At 45.8% G+C, this 20,776-nt stretch overlaps 2 protein-coding genes across 3 annotated transcripts in view; both read left to right on the top strand.

The window, feature by feature from the left end:
* The window catches only part of LOC129687104 (polycystic kidney disease protein 1-like 2), an 81,366-nt gene extending 75,437 nt beyond the window's left edge, over nucleotides 1-5,929 (top strand). For both annotated transcript variants that reach the window (XM_055621405.1, XM_055621404.1), the window contains exons 40-43: nucleotides 1,391-1,601; nucleotides 3,268-3,369; nucleotides 3,824-3,955; nucleotides 5,765-5,929. In XM_055621405.1, coding sequence (XP_055477380.1) covers nucleotides 1,391-1,601; nucleotides 3,268-3,369; nucleotides 3,824-3,955; nucleotides 5,765-5,929 — 610 coding nt within the window. The remainder of the gene's footprint in view (nucleotides 1-1,390; nucleotides 1,602-3,267; nucleotides 3,370-3,823; nucleotides 3,956-5,764) is intronic.
* A 1,591-nt stretch (nucleotides 5,930-7,520) lies between these two features.
* Nucleotides 7,521-19,183, top strand: Gcsh (glycine cleavage system protein H). The gene is made up of 5 exons (XM_055621225.1): nucleotides 7,521-7,757; nucleotides 11,447-11,526; nucleotides 13,175-13,238; nucleotides 17,376-17,507; nucleotides 18,403-19,183. Exons 1-5 carry the CDS (start codon nucleotides 7,619-7,621, stop codon nucleotides 18,498-18,500), a joined length of 513 nt encoding a protein of 170 aa, XP_055477200.1. The 5' UTR covers nucleotides 7,521-7,618; the 3' UTR covers nucleotides 18,501-19,183.
* Nucleotides 19,184-20,776: the final 1,593 nt, after the last annotated feature.

The following is a 20,776-nucleotide window of genomic DNA, read 5'->3' as shown; positions in this document are numbered from 1 at the left end:
TCACCTCCATCAGCATTCTTTCTCATCATCATCGTTATCATCATCACCGTCATCACCATCATCACCTCCATCAGCATTCTTTCTCATCATCATTACCACCATCGCCGTTATCATCAACAGCGCCACCATCACTCTCATTCTTCTTGTCCCCCTCATCATCATGATCACCATCATCACCACCATCACTTTCATTCTCATCATCACTGAGTCAGCGTAACTACATCTCTATCACTCCGCCATCACCAATGTCACCATCACTACCACCACCATTATCATTCCCTTATTTTAATTGATTTATTAACTTATGTTTTATTTTATTTTTTTGCTTTGGTTTGTTTGTTTTTGGAGATGGGGTCTCTATACATAGCCCTGGATGTCCTGGAACTTGCTATGTAGTCCAGGCTGGATTTGAACTCGCAGATTTCTACCTGCCCCTGCCTCCCAAGTGCTGTAATTAAAGGTGTGTTCTATCACACCTAGCATATTTTATTCATGATTATTGGTATGGGGGAGGGACAGGAAGGAAGAAAGAGAGGAAGAGAAGAAGAGGGAGGGGGAGAAAGGGAAAGAGAAAGGGAGAGAAAGAGAGAGAGAGCAAGTACAAACCTGCCATAGCACATGTGTGGAGGTCATAGGACAACTTTCAGGATTTGGTTCTCTCCTTCCACGTTCACCACATTTACATGGGGTGGCCAGGCTTGCATGGAAATTACTTTTACCCACTGAACCATCTTGTTGGTACATCTACTACTCATCACCACCTCCACTGTCTTAGTTAGGGTTTCTATTGCTGCGATAAGACACCATGACCAAAAAGCAAGTTGGTGAGGAAAGGCTTTATTCAGCTCACACTTCCACATTGCTCTTCATCACCAAAGGAAGTCAGAACAGGAGCTCAGGCAGGGCAGGAACCTGGGGGTAGGAGCTGATGCAGAGACCATGGAGGGGTGATGTTCACTGGCTGTTCACTCAGCCTACTTTCTTATAGAGCCCACGAGCAGCAGCCCAGGGATGGCACCACCACCTTGGGCTTGGCCTTCCCCCATTGATCACTAATTGAGAAAATGTCTTCCAGCTGAATTTCATGGAGGCATTTCCTCAACTGAGGCTCCTTCCTCTCTGATGAGTCTAGCTTGTGTCAAGAAGACACATAAAACCAGCTGGTACAACCACCACCACTACCAACAGCAACAACATTCTTATCACTGTCACTGCCACCACGTCCACCACCATCACCTGACTGGGGGGAATTCAAACTGCTTTTTCTCCCAGACTTATTCCAGGGCATGAGGATCTCTGAGATCATGGTAACTCTAACCCTGTATCCATCTGGACTCCAACCATGTTCCTCTGGTATCTGAGATGGGAGCTTCCCATTTTGTTCCCACAGGGGGATCAGTTTCAGTGAGACAGCAGCAGCTGATGCTACGCTTGGCTACATCATTGCCTTCCTCGTCCTGCTGTCCACAGTGAAGCTTTGGCACCTGCTCAGGTTGAATCCCAAAATGAACATGATCACATCAGCACTATGCCGTGCCTGGGGTGACATTTCAGGCTTTTTCGCTGTCATCCTTATTATGTTCTTGGCTTATTCCATTGCGGTGAGTGCCTCCTTTTGGGAAAACCTCAGGGCAGGCCTTGATGGAAGTAAAGGCTACTTGGTACTGTGAAGTGGACAGTCAGGGTTAGGGGAAGGCTAGGAATCCAAAGGAAATGACAGAGCCTGTGAATTCAGGATCTTTTAACTGGGAACTCATGAAATTGCTGCCTCCAAGAACAAAGACTGGGAACCTCAGTAGAATGTGGGTGAGGCAGCATAAAATCTGATACCAAAAGGACCAATGGCCTCTCGTGATGAGCTCCTTTCTGCAGCTAGCACTGTCAGACTGCCAGTTCAGATATCCTAGTTGCTTAGAAGCTCCGTGGCTACTTTCCAGGAATGGACAGTGAGCTCCTAATGTGCCCATGAGCAAATCGGGCCACCCTCTCTTTGAGTTAGGGCAGAGGTAGGGAGGTGAGGGCACAGACCGTGCTATCCTAAGTACTCGAACTCGGTAGTTGCCAATATGGTTTCATTTAGCCCCTCAACAGTACATATTGACAATTGCATCTGGGTGTCACTAGAAAAAACAGGCTAACAACCACGAACATGTGGAGTTGTCAACTCTCTCTTACTATCAAGCAAAAAGGAAAGCAAAGACTCCCTCTGACCTCTTCTTGTTCTCTATCCAAATACACACTCCAACCCTGAAGCTCAGAAGGTGCATGGTTTTCCAACATGGTCCTGCGTACTCATTTGCCATGACCTGTTGTCCCACCTTGACCATCTCTTGCCCCAGTTTCGTCTCATGCCTCCCACCACTCATGCGTCATGTGCACCACCAGCCCACGTGTCTTTGTCTGCACGCCATTCTTATCCCTAATGTCCACGGCACCTTCTAGTCATCTCTGTGCTGCCCCTTCATTTTTCCTTCCACCTTTAAAAACACCATGAGGTGCCCTGAGAGGATGGTGAGAGGTCTGTGAAAGGGTGGCTTTACCCTAAAAGTTCTCATGCAAGTGCCTTAAATCCTGTGGATCTACCCAGGACTCCAGTTGAAGTTCAGGGACATGGTGGAACCATGACTCTGGAACCAGAAGTCACCAACTCAAAATGAGGCAGTTCTGAGCTTTCCTCTGATACCACAGTCCTGGGACAATCTTCGGGGAAATGAGAGAAAATGTGGTGGGAGGAGGTCATTCATCCTCCCCTACAGCAAGGAGGCTGCGGCATGAGAGCACCCAGTCTCATCACTCCCAGCACCCATCTGATGCAGAGGGTTAGACAAGGGGTTATCTGAGCCCCTGAAGTATTTAGACACTCCCTTTGCTGGGGGGTGCAGAGGTGACTGTTATCGGGAGGCTTAGAAGACTGCCGAGATCAGACAGTTTCAGAGCAACAACATATACAAACCCACACACACACAAACACATTTGTGCAAGTATCAATGCCCACAGACAGGCAGGCAAGCAAGCAGGCGTGTGTGTGCACACACTCACATTCAAAATTCACATGTGTGTGGTCATGCATGCACAGGCCCACAGAGAGAACTACACATCTCACATTGGACTGTGTGTGTGTGCATGCATTCACTTCCATGCCCACACAGGTGCCCACAACTTGGCCACGCCTGGAAAGTAGCTGGCATGCCACAGTCTCAAACATCAGGACACAGGGAGGGGGTTTGCACTTTCTTTCCCTGTTCACAAAGACTCTTTCCGTGACAGTCGAACCTAATATTTGGATGGAAACTCTGTTCCTACAAAACCCTCTTGGATGCAGCGGAAACAATGATCAACCTTCAGTTGGGGATCTTCAACTACGAAGAGGTAATGGGAGCGAGGGTGGGCAGGGTTACTGCAACCTGGGCCCACTCTGCTGGAAACTTAGAAAGATGATTGCCCGCCCCCCCTTTCTCTATGCCATCTTGAGGGCAGTGCAGAGCCTGGCAAGTACAGGGCTTCTCTAGACCAATAAAAATGCCCCCCTCCCACTTTTGGACAGCCTTATTTGAGGCTCCCGCTTACAGAAGAGCATCAGACCCTCAGGAGGGCCATGCTAGGTTGCAGAAGGTACCCATTTTTTATAGAAAGCAGCGGTATGGAGTGGTTCAGCCCCTAACACCTCTTTGGCCAGGTCTGCAGAGCTCAGGCCACACTCCCAGCCCTAGGCAGAGAGCACCTTGCTGACTCTACTTAGCTCAGATGACCTGGTTTGCTGCCGAGGGTTCCTCAGGAGGTGGTGGCAACAGGAAATGGAAATGACTGGATTTCTTCCTGGCAGGTCCTGGACTACAGCCCAGTCCTTGGCTCCTTCCTCATTGGGTCCTGCATAGTTTTTATGACATTTGTGGTACTGAATCTCTTTATCTCTGTCATTCTGGTGGCCTTCAGTGAGGAGCAAAAATATGACCAGGTGAACTCTTTTGACCTGTTCTTCATATGAATGTACGCGCTTTGGCATCTGGCCGCATGCTATTAGTACAGTATTTTTTATTTGCTATTTAAAAAATGGTGGGTATGTGTGTATGTATATATGTATGTATGTATGTGTGCCCGTGTTTGAATGTGCATCACCTTCATGGAGTTCCTATGAAGGCCAGAAGAGGTTGTAGAGTTCCCTGGAAGTGAAGTTACAGGCAGCTGTGATGTGCCCAGTGTGAGTGCTAGGAATCAAACCTGTGTCCTCAGCAAGAGGAGCAAGTGCTCTTTACTGCTTAGCCGTATCTCCAGCCTAAGAATGATACTCTTAAGGCTCATCCATGCTGTAGTATCTATCAGTAACTCAGACTTTTCAAAAACATGCTTGCAGGTCAGGCTGGCTTTCAAACACACAGATGAAGCAGCCCCTGCCTCCTGAATGGTGGAATCAAAGGTGTATGCTGCCACGCCCTGTCTACATGACCTTTTATAACTAAGTATTGCTCGTATTTTCATGTCTAAGAACAGTTTTGGAGGGGGTTACAGCTGTTACAGATTGAATTATTGTCCTCTAAAAGAAACACCAGCGCCAGGCGCCAGGCGATGGTAGCGCATGCTTTTAATCCCAGCACTTGGGAGGCAGAGGCAGGTGGATCTCTGTGAGTTCGAGGCCAGCCTGGTCTACAGAGTAAGTTCCAGGACAGCCAGGGTTACACACAGAGAAACCCTGTTCCGAAACCTCCACCCCCAAATAAGTCAAAGTGCTAAGCCCCACTACTTCCATAAATTACTATATTTGAGAATAGAGTCACTCTAGATATAGTTAGTTAAGTGGTGTTATTCTGAAACAGTGTGGAGCCCTAATCCACAGGGCTGTTTTTTTTATATGTACAGTTTTGCTGTTTGTTTGGTTTAGACAACGTCTCATGGATCACAATCAGGCCTTGAACTCCTGATCTTCTTGTCTCTGCCTAAGTGCTGATACAGACATGTTCCACCTTGTATACACGTGTCTAAAGCCTTTGTGAATGGCCTACCATTTTCATTTTCTACAATTTGTTTTGGCTTTGCCTTATTATTATTTTTTTTTATGAATGAGACAGGCTCTTGATACATAGTTTAGGTTAGATTTGAACTTGAAATTCTCATGTCTTGGCTCCTAAAGGCAGGGATTACAGGTCTGTGTCACCATTCCCTCCTCTTTAGTTTAAAGCTCTATCTATCTATCTATCTATCTATCTATCTATCTATCTATCTATCATCTACCTATTGTTTATAGTTAAGTATGGAAAAGATATAGTGAGAAAAAAGCCCATTTAGCCTTTCGTTCTCCAGAAACCACAGTCCCTCCCATGCTGGGCTACACTGAGAAATAAGCAGAGGAAGCCTAAAGCGCCATTGCAAGGTTGAGCGAGGGGGGTGACAGTCTGAAAAGCATCTGAAGATGGTTGGCCCTTAAATCCACGTCAGGAACCAGCCAAGGCTTTTCCTGTCCAGTCTGAGATGTAAAGCCAGGCATGCTCAGCATAGAGGAAGAGGGACCCCTAAGGACAACAAGAAGAATGGCATGACCCCCAACAAGGAGAAGGCCCAGACGTCGGTCATCCTGACCCTGGGATAGCCTAGTGACTTTAGCCTTGGAACAAACATGCTGTTTTGCTTGTTTTGTGGCACTGAGGATAAAACCCAGAGCACACTAGCCACATGCTCCACCACCAAGCCCCAGCCTCAGCTCTGGAACCAAACAAGACAGTAAAATCTTGGGATGGTTCCAGATACCTCACTTGGTCCTTTGTTCTTGCAGGTGTCAGAGGAGGGAGAGATTGCAGACTTGCTTCTGATGAAGGTCCTCAGCTTCCTGGGCATCAGATGTAAAAGGGAAGAGCCTCCTCTGAGCAGCAGTGAGCAGCTGCAGCTGTCCTCCCCGGCTCTGCCCCCTCAACCAACACAAGCTTTGTCCAGGGTTTAAACAGTTCATCCACTGGTGGGAGAAGGCCAGAGATTCCAGCCTGCCCTTGCCAGTGACTCTGGAGTCCCACTGAGTCCTGGCTTTGCTGTCTGCAGAATAATTCTGGGACCCAGCTAGTAAAAGGCTCACAATACATACGTATATAATAGTGCCACTGTGCAAGAGCCTGTTTGTTCAAATGTATTTCCTCCTTGAAATAAAAGAATATTCTCTAGAGAACAATTATTTCACCAGTTTGGTTATTGGCAGTTGCCTTTGAATGGTTTTCAAGACTTCTCCAAATGCTAATAGATGTCCTGTTAGCTTGCTAGGACCAAGAATGACAAACTGACTGGCTTAAAAGGAACAGGGAGAGTACCAGGGGTTGGTGGAGCATGACTTTAATCCCAGCATTTAGGAGGCAGAAGTGAGCAGATCTCTGTTCAAGGCCAGCCTGGTCTACAGAGCAAGTTCCAGAACAGCCAGGGATACACAAAGAAATCCTATCTTGAAAAAAGAATAAAACATGCAAACAAACAAACAAAAGTGAAAAATACTTTGTCAGGCAATGGTGGTGCATGCCTTTTAATCCCAGTATGCCCAGCTCCTCTAGGGGTCTTGATTGGATGTGTTTTCCCTGTTAGTTAAATGATTAAAAGGGAGGAAAAAATCTCGAATTCTACAGGTAGCATTTGAGAAATCTTGAACACAGTAAACAGGAATAGACAGAATCAGCAGTTGAAGAAAGGCTTTATTTGGGGGTGAAGAAACAGACTCATTCAGCAGACACAGAAAAAGAGGCCTTGCAAAGCAGGGGGGGTAGGGGGGCTGTTGGGGTTGAGGGTGGGGAACACACAAGACAGGACGGGTAACACGGGGGACACAGAGGACACAGAGGGAGGAAGGGGGGACGGGGAACAGGACAGGACAGGGACTTGGAAGCCAAAAAATTTTTTTTCTTCTTTTTAAAAATCTGTCTATCTATCTATCTATCTATCTATCTATCTATCTATCTATCTATCTATCTATCATCGATCTATCGATCTACCATCTATCTATTTTGGTTTTTCAAGACAAGGTTTCTCTGTGTAGCCCTGGCTATCCTGGAACTTACTCTGTAGACCAGGCTGGCCTCAAACTCAGAGATCCGCCTGCCTCTGCCTCCCGAGTGCTGGGATTAAAGGCGCCACCATACCCGACTGTTCTCAGCATTTTAAAATGCATACGATCTGTGTCAGCCTAAATTTGTCCAACAATGTGAAACGAAATGCTGAAATGAATCCTCTGGGGGTGACCTTGTGCAGATAGGCGTGACTGTGTGCTTTAAAGGGCCTTAGGACTTTTTGGTTTAATGGCAAGGGACTGCCATCGTTGCTGGAGTCTTACTCTGGCCACTGCGGTGAAGCAGTTTACAGGAATTCTCAGCGGTTCCATTCCCAAAATCCCAGTCTCGGTGCGAAGCTCCGCCCCTCGGTGAGACCTCAGGTCCTCCCCGCCCCGCCCACAGCCCCATCCGGGCCTTGGCTCCTCCACAATCACACACCCCTCGCGGGCGTCGGCCTATCCAAAGTGGAACCTTCAAGCTGTCCAATCGTCGCGCGCCTCTCCAGAGCCCCGCCCCGGGCCTCCAGGCTCCGCTACTCCGGCCCTCCCCGTCCCCGCCGGCTCGGTGGCTGAGGCGCAGCGCTGTTGGCCTTGGAACCCCTGATCATGTCGCTGCGAGTGGCGAGGAGCGCGCGGGCCGTGGCCTGCAGTCTGCGCACCGCCCTGGCCTCCTGCCCGCCGCGGCCCTGGGCGCCGAGCGCCGCCGCCGTCCGCACGCTGCGCACCGGATCCGCCCTGTTGTCGGGTAAGTGCGGGGCACGTGGTCTCGGTCCCTACGCCGCCAGGAGACGTCAGGCGCCCCACTCCTGAGCCTCCCGGTCCGAGCGAGCTGCAGCTTTGCCCACGCTTCTAGTCGCTCTTGGGATCCTGGCTGTGCGGCCCTCTTCTGCCTCTTAAAGTAGGCGCCGAGAGCACAGGAGCAAACTTTGTACCTGGGCTGAAAACGTGGAGCTGGGAGGGAAGGCCGGGAGGACCCGCAGGTAAGCCAGGCCTCTCCCGCTAGAGTGAACTTGCGTTTGGGTGCACCGAGACCCCAGATGTGGAGGGCTTAGGTTTGCTAAGTGGATAATTTGGGGGAACTACGAAGTGAAGTTAAGCAGAAGCACGTACTAAAATTTAGCAGAGCGCACAAACAGATAAATGAAAGAAAAGTCCAAGTACAGAAATGAAAAAGCTTTTTACTGCCTGCCCCTCGCAAAGAGAAGCGTAGCGTTGAAGATTGAGCTGTGAACTACAGACAGGCAAGGAATTGTGTTCTGGCCTTCAGAGAAGTCCTGCTCACGTCTGTAATTGAGTCATTGATGTGTACTGGGCTGAAAGGAGGCTAATTTGACGGACTGGAAATAACTGGGAGACCTGCCCGCTGTACGCGTTCCGCACAGTTAGCTGGGAACGTTTTCTTCCTTTACGTGCAAATAACGTAGACCCACCAGAACTGCCCTTGTAAGATCCCTACTCAGGCTGCACAAATCCGAACGGTTGCTCTCAGCAAGTCCCTTGGGGTCAGAAATCTGTGTGGAACTCAAAATGTTGATTACGTCATTCCTTACTGTGGAGTGCAGCGTTTGCTCCTTGCTAAACTTTCTCCACTGCTCGCCTCCTGTGCGTTCCTGACCGGTGGAGTACAAGGGAAAAGCACTGCTCAAGTAAAGCACTCCATTTCAAACCAGGTGTCAGCACTCCCGAGGGGCAGGATCACTGTGAGCCAGAGGCCAGCTTGAGCTACATGCTGAGTTACAGGTATTTAGTTAAATAGTTAAATATTGCCCTATCTATCAATTCCCATGGTCTGCTTAACTGCTCATGTTTTTATTTTCACCCTCTTTTAACTGGCAGAATTATGCGCACTTATTACGCACGGTGCAGAGCCCTGCGCTTGTAAAAGCACACAGACATTACTCAATTCTGGTTCTTCCTCTCACAGCTGTGTGGTCTCTGGCACAGTCTCTCAACTTCTCAGAATCCCAGCGCCCTGCATTATAACAGTGGAGGCCATAGCTACCCCAGTTACGGGGAGGAAGAAATGAAGTCTGGTCCTGTCAGGTGCAGCTTTACCCATAAGCACTGAAGTGTTAAATATTAGTGTGTAGTGCCAGATAACACTGACCCATGTTAAGTGAAATATTGCATTTGAGATACAAAAGAAAGGAAGTTGAAGGGCTTTCGTTAGTTACAGCTCAGTGTTTCTGAGGCCCCAAACCATGGTGGGTTTTTGCTTCTATTTTCTTTGTTCTTGATTTTCTCCGAGAGACAGGGTTTCTCTGTGTAGCCTTGGCTGTCCTGGAACTCACAGATCCACCTGCCTCCTCCTCCCTGAGTGCTGGAGTTAAAGGTGTTCACCTCCATCTCCCAGCCTGTTTCTGATTTCCGAGGCATGATCTCACTTAGCTCAGCTGGGAGATTCTTGTGTAGCTGAGAATGACCTTGAACTTCAGGTCTCCCGACAAAGCTGGAACTACAGGCGAGCACCACCACATCTAGTTTATGCTGTGCTAGGGACTGAACCAGGCTTTGTCAGTGATGGCAAGCGCCCATCCCAGTAAGCCACACCCCCAGGCCTCAAACTGGTTTTCAAGGCTTACGAAGAAAGTAATTATTTACCTAATCTGCTGTTTTCGAGTCAGACCAAGGGTTAATGGAGAATTGTAATCTGGTTAGCCTAGGTAGCATGCCTGGTCTAAAGGATAAGGACTTTGAGGTCAGAATGCTGCTGGCTGAACCTACAGCTGCAAAGTTGAGGCCAGAGCAGCTACACTCAGTGTTAGCAGGGTGACTGAGGAGAGTGCAGAAAGGTCACATACTTGTAACTGTCTGCCCCTTTAGTCAGATGCTCTTGAGCTGTGACTGGTAATGTAATCAGTGAGTTCTAGACTTGTAAGAGAATGAAAGTTTAGTGCTGCAGCCTCATAGCGATACATCATCTTTGACCCAAATCCTTTTCCCGTATTTTCAGTAGTGTTGGGAATTGAAGCCAAGGCTTTGACGAGCATGCTTCCGCTGGGCTCCGTGTGTGTCTGTGCACCACATGTGTGCCCGTGCCCTTGGAGACCAGAAGGGGGCTATCAGATGTCTTGAACCTGAAGTTACAGGTGATTGTGGGCCGCCATGTGAGTGCTGGAAACAGCCCAGGTCCTGTGCAAGAGTGTGACATATGCTTTGAGCTGCTGAGCCATCTCTCCAGCTTCGAAGCTTTTGCTTCTGAGACAGGGGCTTGTGTTGCCCAAGCTCCCTTTATCTCAGACTCAACTGATCCTCCTTTCTCGACCTTCCCAGTGTTATAGATCACTGTGTAAATCAGTCCCCCTCCCCATTGGTGGAATTCATCCAGAGCCCCACATGGTACACACATGGTCATCTGCCAAGCTACACTGTGTCTTGCAAAAAATGTTGCCTGTGTTTTGAGATTGTCTTAATCAAATTCTATTTATTATTTATTTATTTTTATAAGTATGGGTGTTTTTCCTGTGTTTGTCTGCGCACCATGTGTAGTACCTGTAGGGGCCACAAGAGGGAGTCAGATCCCCTGTGTCTGGTGTTAAGGATGGCTGTGAGCCACCTTGTGAGTACTGGGAATTGAACTGGGTTCCTTTGGAAGTATAGCCAGTGCTCATAACTGCTAAGTCATCTCTAAAGCCACCTTAATGATCCTCCTGCTACCACTCCTAAGAGCTGGGTTACAGGTATATGCCACTGTGTGCAGCTAAACTTTAGAGATGGCCCTTGAACTCGAAATCTTCCCACCTCAGCCCAGGTATCAGAGGAGTCAGCTGTGTACTGGCAGGCATCACTTTCCTTATGAGCAGCCTTATGCTGCCTCCCCGAACCCATCACCCTAAGTCTGCCTTCAAAGGCATAGCGTTCTTTCTTCAAGGCAAACTGATAGTCATTGAAGAAGCTCAGGAAATACGCACTGAAGTTTTTTGAGTGATTTAGACGATGTTAAAACAGGCCCAGAGATGTACAAGGTGTTCCATTTAAGATATGGTCTCTTGGGGCTGGAGAGAAGGCTCTGTGGTTAAGAGTGCTAATTGTTGTTCCAGAGGACATGGGTTTGGGTCTTTAACTCCAGTTTCTAAGGATCTGTCATCATCGTCTGGTCTCCATGAACACTGCCCACATGTGGTGCCCGTACATACATACATACATGCAGGCAAAACCCTCACTTACATAAAGAACAATCTTTACATCATTCATCTCAGTGCATCTGTGGCTACACATTTTCTTTGTTTAAATGCCTTATCTCTACACATTGTTGTTCTACTGAGCATCAATCTACTGAAGCCAGTGTCAGAGAGTCCAACACCAATCCTGGGGGAGTCGTAACCGACTGAGAGCAATGATGTTTGAGACGCTTTTGACTAAGTGATGCTGCTGGGTTTTTGTTTGTTTGTTTGTTTGTTTGTTTGTTTCTGAAATACTGGTCTTCTGTTTTAGTGCGTAAATTCACAGAGAAACATGAATGGATAACAACAGAGAATGGTATTGGAACAGTGGGAATCAGCAATTTTGCACAGGTATTGGATTGCCTTGAAGTGTTTGTTAACAGTCTACTCTCAAGTACTCTGGATTGTCTCTACCTTATGAAAATGGTATGATGCTTTGGGCTCTTCGAAAATGTACATTAGTTAGGGCAGCCTATATGTTATAAGAGACACAAACCTCTTACCCCATACTCAGGCCGAGGCAGGGTTTGAGACCGGTCTGGGCTAACAGCAAGATTCTTTCTTTGGAAAATCAACTATACTGTGTCAACACTTAAAAGTAGGGAACCTTATTTAACAATTCATGTTGAACAGTTAAGAGCAAACTCAGGGGCTGGGTGTGGGTCATTGCCACATGTGGGTCATGTGGGTACAGAACAAGACAGGAAGCACAGAGAGACAATGCTAAGGCAAAGAGAAGCCTTTTATTCAGCTGGCCTTTCTCCAGGAATAACTTTTGTCACTGCTGTCATACGCAGATACTTTTGGAAAGAAGCCAGGCAGTAGCACGGCTAGTGGTCTCAACTGGATGCATGTGTGTAGGAAGGCAGGCGAGAAGGGAACGACTGTTGGGAAAATGCACAATTCCTCAGACATGCTGGGTTCTCAGGTCTCCGGGTCTCTGACACCTCTTTGGCATGCCTGTGTGTCTTCCTGAGGAAGCACAGTGCAGGTTGTTTATCTACAAAGGGAATCACCTATGTGACAGCAAAGTACAAAATGCAGGTGATACGGCCCATCTGGGGGATGTGAGGAGGGGTGGCTTGCTCAGCTGCTGCATCAGGACCTTAGAAGGCAGCCCATGATGAATAAATGGGTAGGATTTTTGGCAGTGCGTTCTGGGCATGGCCTAAAACTGCAGAGCTGGAAAGCACAGGCTGCTGAGAACAGCTAGTAATCTTGTTTGGAGTATGTGGTTTGTGCCTGGGGTTACTCCAGCCTGGAGGTCAAATCTGGCTGGTGGCTCGTTACTTGTAGTGCAGCATTCGAGTTGAAAAACACTATTTTTAGGGCTGCTGAGATAGCTCAACAAGTTAAGGCACTTGCCACCAAGCCTAATGACCCGAGTTTGATCTTGGGATGCACATGGTACAGGGAAAAATGACTCTGGCAGGTTTTCACACATGTACATGCAGTACATGAACACACGTGCCCACAGTGTGCTTAACATATTGAAGTATTATTCACACAGTACTGTGGATTGAACCCTGGGCCTTGCACATGCTAGGGACGTTCTCTACCACTGAGGTCCATCTCTAGCCTTCTGTTACTTTTTGTTTTGAGATAGGCTCTGGCTAAGGTGACTTAGCTGGCCTTGAACTTGTTCTGTAGCCTAGGGAGGTATTGAACTTCTGTTCTCCCCTTCTCAGCCTCAGCTAGGTATACCACCAGTCTCGTCTAATTTTATTCTTTTTGTGCAATGGAGTCTTGTATGTAGCTGAGGCTGGCTTTGAAAAGACAGCCCTCCTCCTCCATCTGTCCCCCAAGTGCTGGATTTTAGGTCTATCCCACCATGCCCAGCCCATTTTACATGTGTAAAAGGATATAAAGAAAAGCAAAGAATATAGGCTGTCAAGTGTTAAATACATAGACCGAAATATACACAATTGGGTATTTGTCTCTTCCCTGTTCTTTGGTGTCTTCCTAGACATGTTTATGTTTTTGTTTTATTTTATTTTAGGAAGCTTTGGGAGATGTAGTTTACTGTAGTCTGCCTGAAGTTGGGACAAAATTGAAAAAACAAGGTGAGTGTATTTCTCATTTTGGAATGTCACAGTCCATGACACGATTTTCAGGTCTTTACCTGAATAACAACTTGTTTGCATGCAGGGTCAGTTGGAGTAATTTCAGGAAAAAGATATATTCAAACAGAAATGTGTAACAGTTAAAGGTTCGTTAGCTTGTACAGTCTTCAGATGGATGGGAAAGGTTGTTTCACAGAGAGCCACTAAGAACCTGACTTCTGTATTCGCCCTTCGCCCTCTGTGTGCCTAATTAGAATGAGGAAGGCTGTCATTGTCTTTGGAGAAGTAATGTCTCAGCGAGCGCTTTCTTACATTTCTCCATACAGATCTGGGTTATATTGGCATATATAGCTGTCAGGGACCATGAGCCCAGATACTACTTTGTAATGAAAATCAGGGGTCAGAGGGAATGGCTCTCAACACTATCCTCTTCACCCACAAAAAAGAATAGTGAGGTTTATTTTTTTGTAAAGGTGTAGCTCAATGGTCAGATGTGTTCGCTAGCATTTATATGGACCCTGGGCCCCACCTCCAGCACTGCCTAAGGAAAAGCTAAAATCTGCCTTTTGCATATAGCAGAGCATCAAGAACAAATGGGGACATAGGAGTCAGCCTTTTTTGGGAGGGGAGTAAGGTCTATTTTTATTTCATGTGTATGAGTGTCTGCCTGCATGTCACACATACACCATGTCTCTGCCTGGTGCCTGCACAGGCTTCAAAGGGGCATTGGAGCTACTGTAGTTTCAGGCAGCGTGGGAACTGACAGCGTTACCCAGGTCTTCTGTAAAAGCAAGATTGGTTTGTTTTTTTTTTTTTTTTTAAGATTTATTAATTATGTATACAGCGTTCTGCCTGCATGTACACCTGCACACCAGAAGAGGGCACTGGATCTCATTACATGGTTATGAGCCACCATGTGGTTGCTGGGAATTAAATTCAGGAACTCTTGAAGAGCAGCCAGTGCTCTTAACCCCTGAGCCATTTCTCCAGCCCTGCAACAAGTATTAACAGTTGAGCTGTCTCCTCAGCCCAGAACTTGGGGTTTTAAATCCTCACAATTTACTAGTCATGTGACTTCAGCAAAATTATAAAATTGATCATGAGTTCCTTGACACAAGATAGTACCACTCAGCTTGGATGTCCTGATTTCTTAGCACTTTTGTCTCATGTGAGTTCTTCAAAATTTCTCTTTGTGATATGGGTTCTGCAGACTGAACTCAGGTGCTTGTGCTTATGAGGCGAGCTTTTTTACTGAATGCATTATCTCCCTGCCCCTTCTTGATTTGTTTGTTTGGTTCTTTTGTTTGTTTTGAGACATGCAGTCCTGGAACAGAGATCCACCTGCCTCTTCCTCCTGGATACTGGGGTTAATGGTGTGCACCACCATCCAGCTTTTTTCTTTTTTCCCCCTTAAAGACAGGGCATTATTGTGTAGTCCTGGCTGGCCTAGAATACCCCATAGACCAGCCTGGCCTCAAACAAAGATACACTTGCCTCTGCCTCCTAAGTACTAGATGAAAGGTCTGACACCACACAGGGTAGCTCCCCCCCCCCCCCCCCCAAATACACAGGGTTTTACCATATAACCCAGCCCAGGCTGGCTTCAAGCTTTCTGCATGGTTGGATCATATGCCACCATAGCTGGTATGCTTAGGTCATTACGTTTGCTGTGGTGGACTTAATTTTCTTCCTTCATATGTTTTATTCATGTATCAGCATAATTTGCTGGAAGACACCTTGAGATAAGGTCTTGCTTGGAATTCACTATGTAAACCAGGGTGGCCCCAAGTTTGCTTTGAACCTCCTGCCTCTGTCAAGTACTAAACTACAGGTGATGCCACTAAACCTGACTTGAGGCCATTTTTTTAGTCTTTACATTTTCTTTTTCTTGCCTTATTGCACTGTCCAGGACTGTTTGAAAAGTGTTGTAATAAAAATGGTGAGAGTGGCTATCATTGTCTTGTTCCTTATCTTAGGAGGAAGCAGTTGCTATTTCATCAGTAAGAGTGATGCTGGCATGGGACAGTTCATAGATGCTCATTACCAGTTGAGGTTCCTTTCTGTTTGCAAAGAGTTTTATCATTACCGAATGCTGAATTCTATCAAACTAATTTTCATTTATTGAAATGATTATATGATTATATGCTCTCTGTATGTTTATGTTACATGTTTATAATATGCTTAAATGATTGTTTTATTTTGTTAATACAAGATTAAAAATTTTTTTAATTACATTCAGTGTGTGTGTGGTGTGTTCACATGTACATGCCACCACATGTATGTGGAAATTGGAGAAGAACACAACTTTGAGAGTTGGTTCTCTCCTTCCACTATGTGGGACCTGGATCAGACTCAATTTGTCAGGCTTGGCAGCAAGTGCCTCAACCCACTTGTCTCGCCAGCTTCAGGCTTGTTTGTGTGTAGGTATTCATTTTGACCTTTATGATGGTAAAACAAGCCTGTGTCATCTTCTATCCCACAGCTTCCATACTGCTTCTTAAACAGTAAGGTACATGTCCACTGCTGCCACAGAAACCCTTGGACTTCATCCTGAAACCCAGATTAATTCTTGATGCTTAACAAACGCACATTACTAGAGTAAATCCCACCAGGCCTTTAAAAATATGCTATTAAAAAGCTGGGTGTGGTGGCACATGCTTTTAACCCCAGCACTAGGGAGGCAGAGGCAGGTGTTTGGGGAGTTCTAGACCAGCTTGGTCTACATAGTTCCAGAATGGCCAAGGCTACACAGAGAGACCCTATCTCAAACAAACAAAAAATTTTGCTAATGCCATGCATGATGGTGCATACTTTTAATCTTGGTACTGAAGGCAGAGGCAAGCGGATGTCTGAGTTCAAGCTCACCTGGTCAGTGTATCCAGTTCCAGGCTGGCCAGGGCTAGACAGTGAGACCAGATCTGAGAGAGAGACAGAGAGGGCAAGAGGCTGGATTTCATGTTTATCTTGATAAGAGAGTGAGCATATTCTTTTTTCTTGCCTAGAACCTTATGTGTAGCCCAGGCTCCTTCAATTTAGGATTTCTTAAAATGTGTGTGTGTGTGTGTGTGTGCTTCTGTCTATCTCTCTTACATGTGCCATGGTGCATGTATGGATGTCAGAGGACAACCTGAGGTAGTCATTTCTCTCCTATCATCCTGTGGGTCTAAGGATTGAATATAGGTAATCAGACTTGGTAGCAGGTACTTTTTTTGCAGAACAAAAATTAAAATAATGTCTTAGGGCTGGAGAGATGGTTCAGAGGCTAAGAGTACTGACTGCTTTTCCAAAGGACCCAGTTTGATTCCCAGCTCACAACAATCTGTACCTCCAGCTCCAGGGTTCCCGTTAGCCTCTTCGGGAATCAGCACATATGCATACTGTGTGTGTGTGTGTGTGTGTGCACGCAAAACACCCATATACATAAAAAATTATAAATTTAAAAAATGAATGTAAAGGAAAAAAAAAGTATCACTGTGGAGTCCTGCCTGGCCTGGAACTAACAAGAGACTAGCCTGACCTCAAACTCACAGAGATTCACCTGCCTCTGCCTCCCTAGTTCTGGAATTAGATGGCTGCCTCTTTTCTAGGTTCTGAAGGTGTAAGTGAGGTGTGATGGTGTGAATGGGAATGGCCTCCATAAGCTCATATGTTTGAATGCTTGGCCCCCAGTTGGTGGAACTGTTTGTGTAGGATTCAGAGGTGTGCCCTTTTTAGAGAATGGGTGTCATTGCGGATGGGCTTTGAGGGTTTTCAAAAACCCACCCAGATGTGAACTCCTGATTCTCCTGCCTCCTGACTCTGTCTCCGCAGTACTGTGATTAGAGCTGTCACCACCACATCAGGGGATTGAACCTCGGGCCTTATGCATGCTGGGCAAACGCTCTGTCCACTGAGCTGCAACCCTCACCATGTTTTCTATTTTTGTTACTGCCTTTTTGTTTAGACAGCATCTCACTGTGAATCCCTGGCTGGTCTGGAACTCACCCTATAGACCAGGCTAGCATTAAACTTAGAGAGATCCACCTGCCTGTTTCAAGTGCTGGGATTAAAGGCGTGTTTCCACCCTTCCTAGCCACATTTTGTATTTTTAACTCACTGACTTGATGATAACTATTTTCTTTCACTGCCTCCTTTTAGATGAGTTTGGTGCTTTGGAGAGTGTGAAGGCTGCCAGTGAACTCTACTCTCCTCTCTCAGGAGAGGTAACGGAAGTCAATGAAGCACTTGCCGAAAACCCAGGGCTCGTCAACAAATCCTGTTACGAAGATGGTGAGTTGTTGCTCAGAATTTCATCCCTACAGTAACCCAGTGAAGTATGCCAACAGTTGTTTTCTCCATGTTATAGGTGAATGAAGAACCCCAGAAGTGTAACTGGATGGTCGTGCAGCCAATAAGTGACAATATTCGGGGTGTTTGGACTGCTGCCTTGCCTTCAGACTTTCTAGGGCATGCTTTCTCTCTGTCTCTGTCTTTGTGTCTCTCTGTCTTGGGGGTTAGATGGTTTGAGACAGGGTCTGTCTACATAACTCTTGCTGGTCTTGAAATCACAGAGATCAACCTGCTTCTGCCTCCCAAGTACTGGTATAAAGGCGTGCACCACCATGCATGGCTCTCTACTGTCTACTGCCATTAACCCTAACAGTCCTAATAATTACAATGTTTGGTATGCCTTTATAAAAAAAAACAAAACAAAACAAAAAACAAACAAAAAAAAAAAACGTTAAATTTGTATGTTAAGGTGCTCTTAACTGTTGCGCCATCATCTCTCCAGCCCCAAGATTTTAATTTTTTTAAAAAAAAAATTGTATTTGTTTCTGTGTAGAGATAGTTACATTTGAATGCAGGTGTCCTTTTAGGCTAGAGGAGGACATCGAATCCCCTAGAGCTGGAGATATAGATGGTTGTGAGCCACCTGCTGTGGATGCTAGGAACCAAACTTGGATCCTTTTTAAAGCAGCATGTTCTTAAAAACTGAGCCATCTCGCCCTGGCCCACTGATTTCTTATGGCTAAAATTTATTGAACAAATAATGGATGTATGTTAGAGTAACAGCATCACTTAGGTGAGGGTACTGTATTAATTTTGAGGGCCTTAAAAATTTACATTTTGAATTCATTTGACTTTTGAAAAGGCAATTTGTACTGAAGTTTTGTTTCCGTTGCAGGCTGGCTGATCAAGATGACACTGAGTGACCCTTCTGAGCTGGATGAATTAATGAGTGAGGAAGCCTATGAGAAATATGTGAAATCCATTGAGGAGTGAACGTGGCACCCCTCCACTCCCAAACAAGACTGTGGGAAGTAGCCTTCTGCAGCACGCTTGTCTAAAATTAGTGGAGGATAGAAGACTTGAAATAACTTTTAGCAATACTGATGGGAAGAAACTGTTCTGGACAGTGCTACTTAAAAACCCTGCCACCACTTCCTAATGGGTGCAGATAAACACAGTGACCATATTTTTCATAATCCCATGCTAGCTATTTAGACTAGGGGCTTAATCCCTGTGTTTAGAATTCTTGAGATCATCTATGGTAAAAGTGGTTATGAAGCTGGGTTTGGGGGCAAACCACCCTTTAATCCCAGCACCCAACAGTCAGGTGTTAGTTCGAGGTCAGCCTGGTTCACATAACAAGTTCCAGGCCAGCCACAGTTACATGATGAGACACTACCTAGTGATTATAAGAATTCCATAATTCAGGATAACAGTGTTGTAAATCTCACATAATATTGTAACTTGCCGGTATTCACCACTGGATTTTGGTCAAAAGACTTGTGTGTGTTCTCATTGGAAATGCCTGGGAGCACAGGAAAGTATTTTATGGTTCAGATGAAGGACGGTACTGTCTTAATTTCACGAAGTGCTGTGTTGACTGCTGTTTTCCCACTGTGAAGCACTGGCTCTGCAACACAGTGAGAAACAAATAAAATATTTGTTCTCTTTGTTCATCATGGCGTTTGTTTGGATATGAATGTTTCATTTAGTGACTGCTAGTTTTAGAGGGTTCATACTTATAGGAGTGTGTGTGTGTGCACATGTGTGTATCTGGATACCACTGAGCTGTACCCTGTTTAGTCATAGGAAATTATTATTTTTTTTAAAGATTTAGCAAGGGGCTGGATAGGGAGTTCAGTGATTAAGGGCACTTGTTGCTCTTGCTGCATTTGTGGAGAACCTGGGTTCAGTTCCCAGCACCCACATGGTAGCTCACGATCATTCCTTACTCCAGTTCCAGGGGATCTGATGTCTTCTGACCTCTGTAGGTCACACATAAGGTGCACACATATTCATGCAGGCATAGCATACATAAAACATCTAAAATTAAAAGAAAATTTATGCCTTCACAATGAGGCAATTAAGTAAAGATAGGCTGGCAAGAAATCACTCAGTACTGTCATTTTAATATTAGGAAGAAATCACTAATGCCTACCTGGCAAGGGAGACACTCATCAAGAAGTGGTTTTCCCAGGTCAAGGCTCACCCATTGCTCTTAGTGTGTATTACGTCTTATGTTTTCCCCCAGAGGCAAATTTGTTCATATAACTTGCGATAGTGGGAAACTGCATTCACTCTCTCCCCTATGGTATTTAAAAAGAGAGAAATGAGATCACCATCTTTGCTTCTCATGGTAGCTTAGAAGAGGGACAACAGGTGACAGTTGGTTAGCATTGCACATGGTGTATTTGAACTTAAATCATGTTCAGGTTTCCATCTAATAGGGATCACAGACACGAACTTTCTGACACTGACTTAATAACTGTCTTTACAGCTGAGTGTACTTACTGTCAAATGATATTTTCAGATGGCTAATGTTGCATAGTCTCTAATTTAGTCTACTCTAAAAGTACCGACTGGGGTAGTGTTTTATGCACACAAATATGTATAGCCAAGTTTGGTGGCTCAGGCTTATAATCTCAGACTTGGGAGGTGGAGGCCAGAGGATCAAGGGCTCAAGGTCATCTTTTGGCTACAGATCCATGGCCAGCTCAAATCAGAACATACATACAAACTCTGCCACCACCAAACAAAAACTAGACATTGTGTGTGAATACATACACAAAGGAAAGTAGATAGACTCTATCATATTAGGAGTAGGCTCCATTGTATTCCCTCTGACTGTAGAGGGAGGACAGAGCCACTAACACCTGGTAATGAGTGAGTAGCAAAGGAACAATTTCCTCAGTAGAGGAAACCACTTTCTCCGACACCGCTGATGGAAAACAGCTACCACCAAGTATAGCACAGGTGGAAAACTCTTACGAGACATCATGTGATGTGGCAGCCAAAATTCATGTGTGATAAAAACAGTTAAAAATCAGGCTGTATAAGAGCTCAATGGATACGAGCACTTGCCTTAAAAGTGTAAGGACCTGGCTTCGAATTTCTGGGAACCACCTAAAAAGCCAAGTGTGGCTGCAGGGAGACAGGATTATTTCTGGGGCTTTCTGGCCTCTAAACCAGGTCTAAGTTCTGAGGTTCCATCTCTAGGAATGGGTCTAGGTTCCATCTCAGTGGAATAGGTCAGAAGACACTGGTGTCCT

This window comes from Psammomys obesus, unplaced genomic scaffold (genome assembly GCF_907164565.1).
Source record: "Psammomys obesus unplaced genomic scaffold, mPsaObe1.curated_primary_1811, whole genome shotgun sequence".
In the NCBI taxonomy this organism is placed as follows: Eukaryota; Metazoa; Chordata; class Mammalia; order Rodentia; family Muridae; genus Psammomys; species Psammomys obesus.
This window is presented reverse-complemented; position numbering and strand designations above follow the sequence as displayed.

Coding starts and splice junctions, on each gene's coding strand:
- Gcsh (XM_055621225.1), top strand. CDS start 7,619: ATGTCGCTGCGAGTGGCGAGGAGCGCGCGGGCCGTGGCCTGCAGTCTG. Junction 11,527..13,174: donor GAATCAGCAATTTTGCACAG/GTATTGGATTGC, acceptor ATTTTATTTTAG/GAAGCTTTGGGAGATGTAGT. Junction 13,239..17,375: donor GACAAAATTGAAAAAACAAG/GTGAGTGTATTT, acceptor GCCTCCTTTTAG/ATGAGTTTGGTGCTTTGGAG.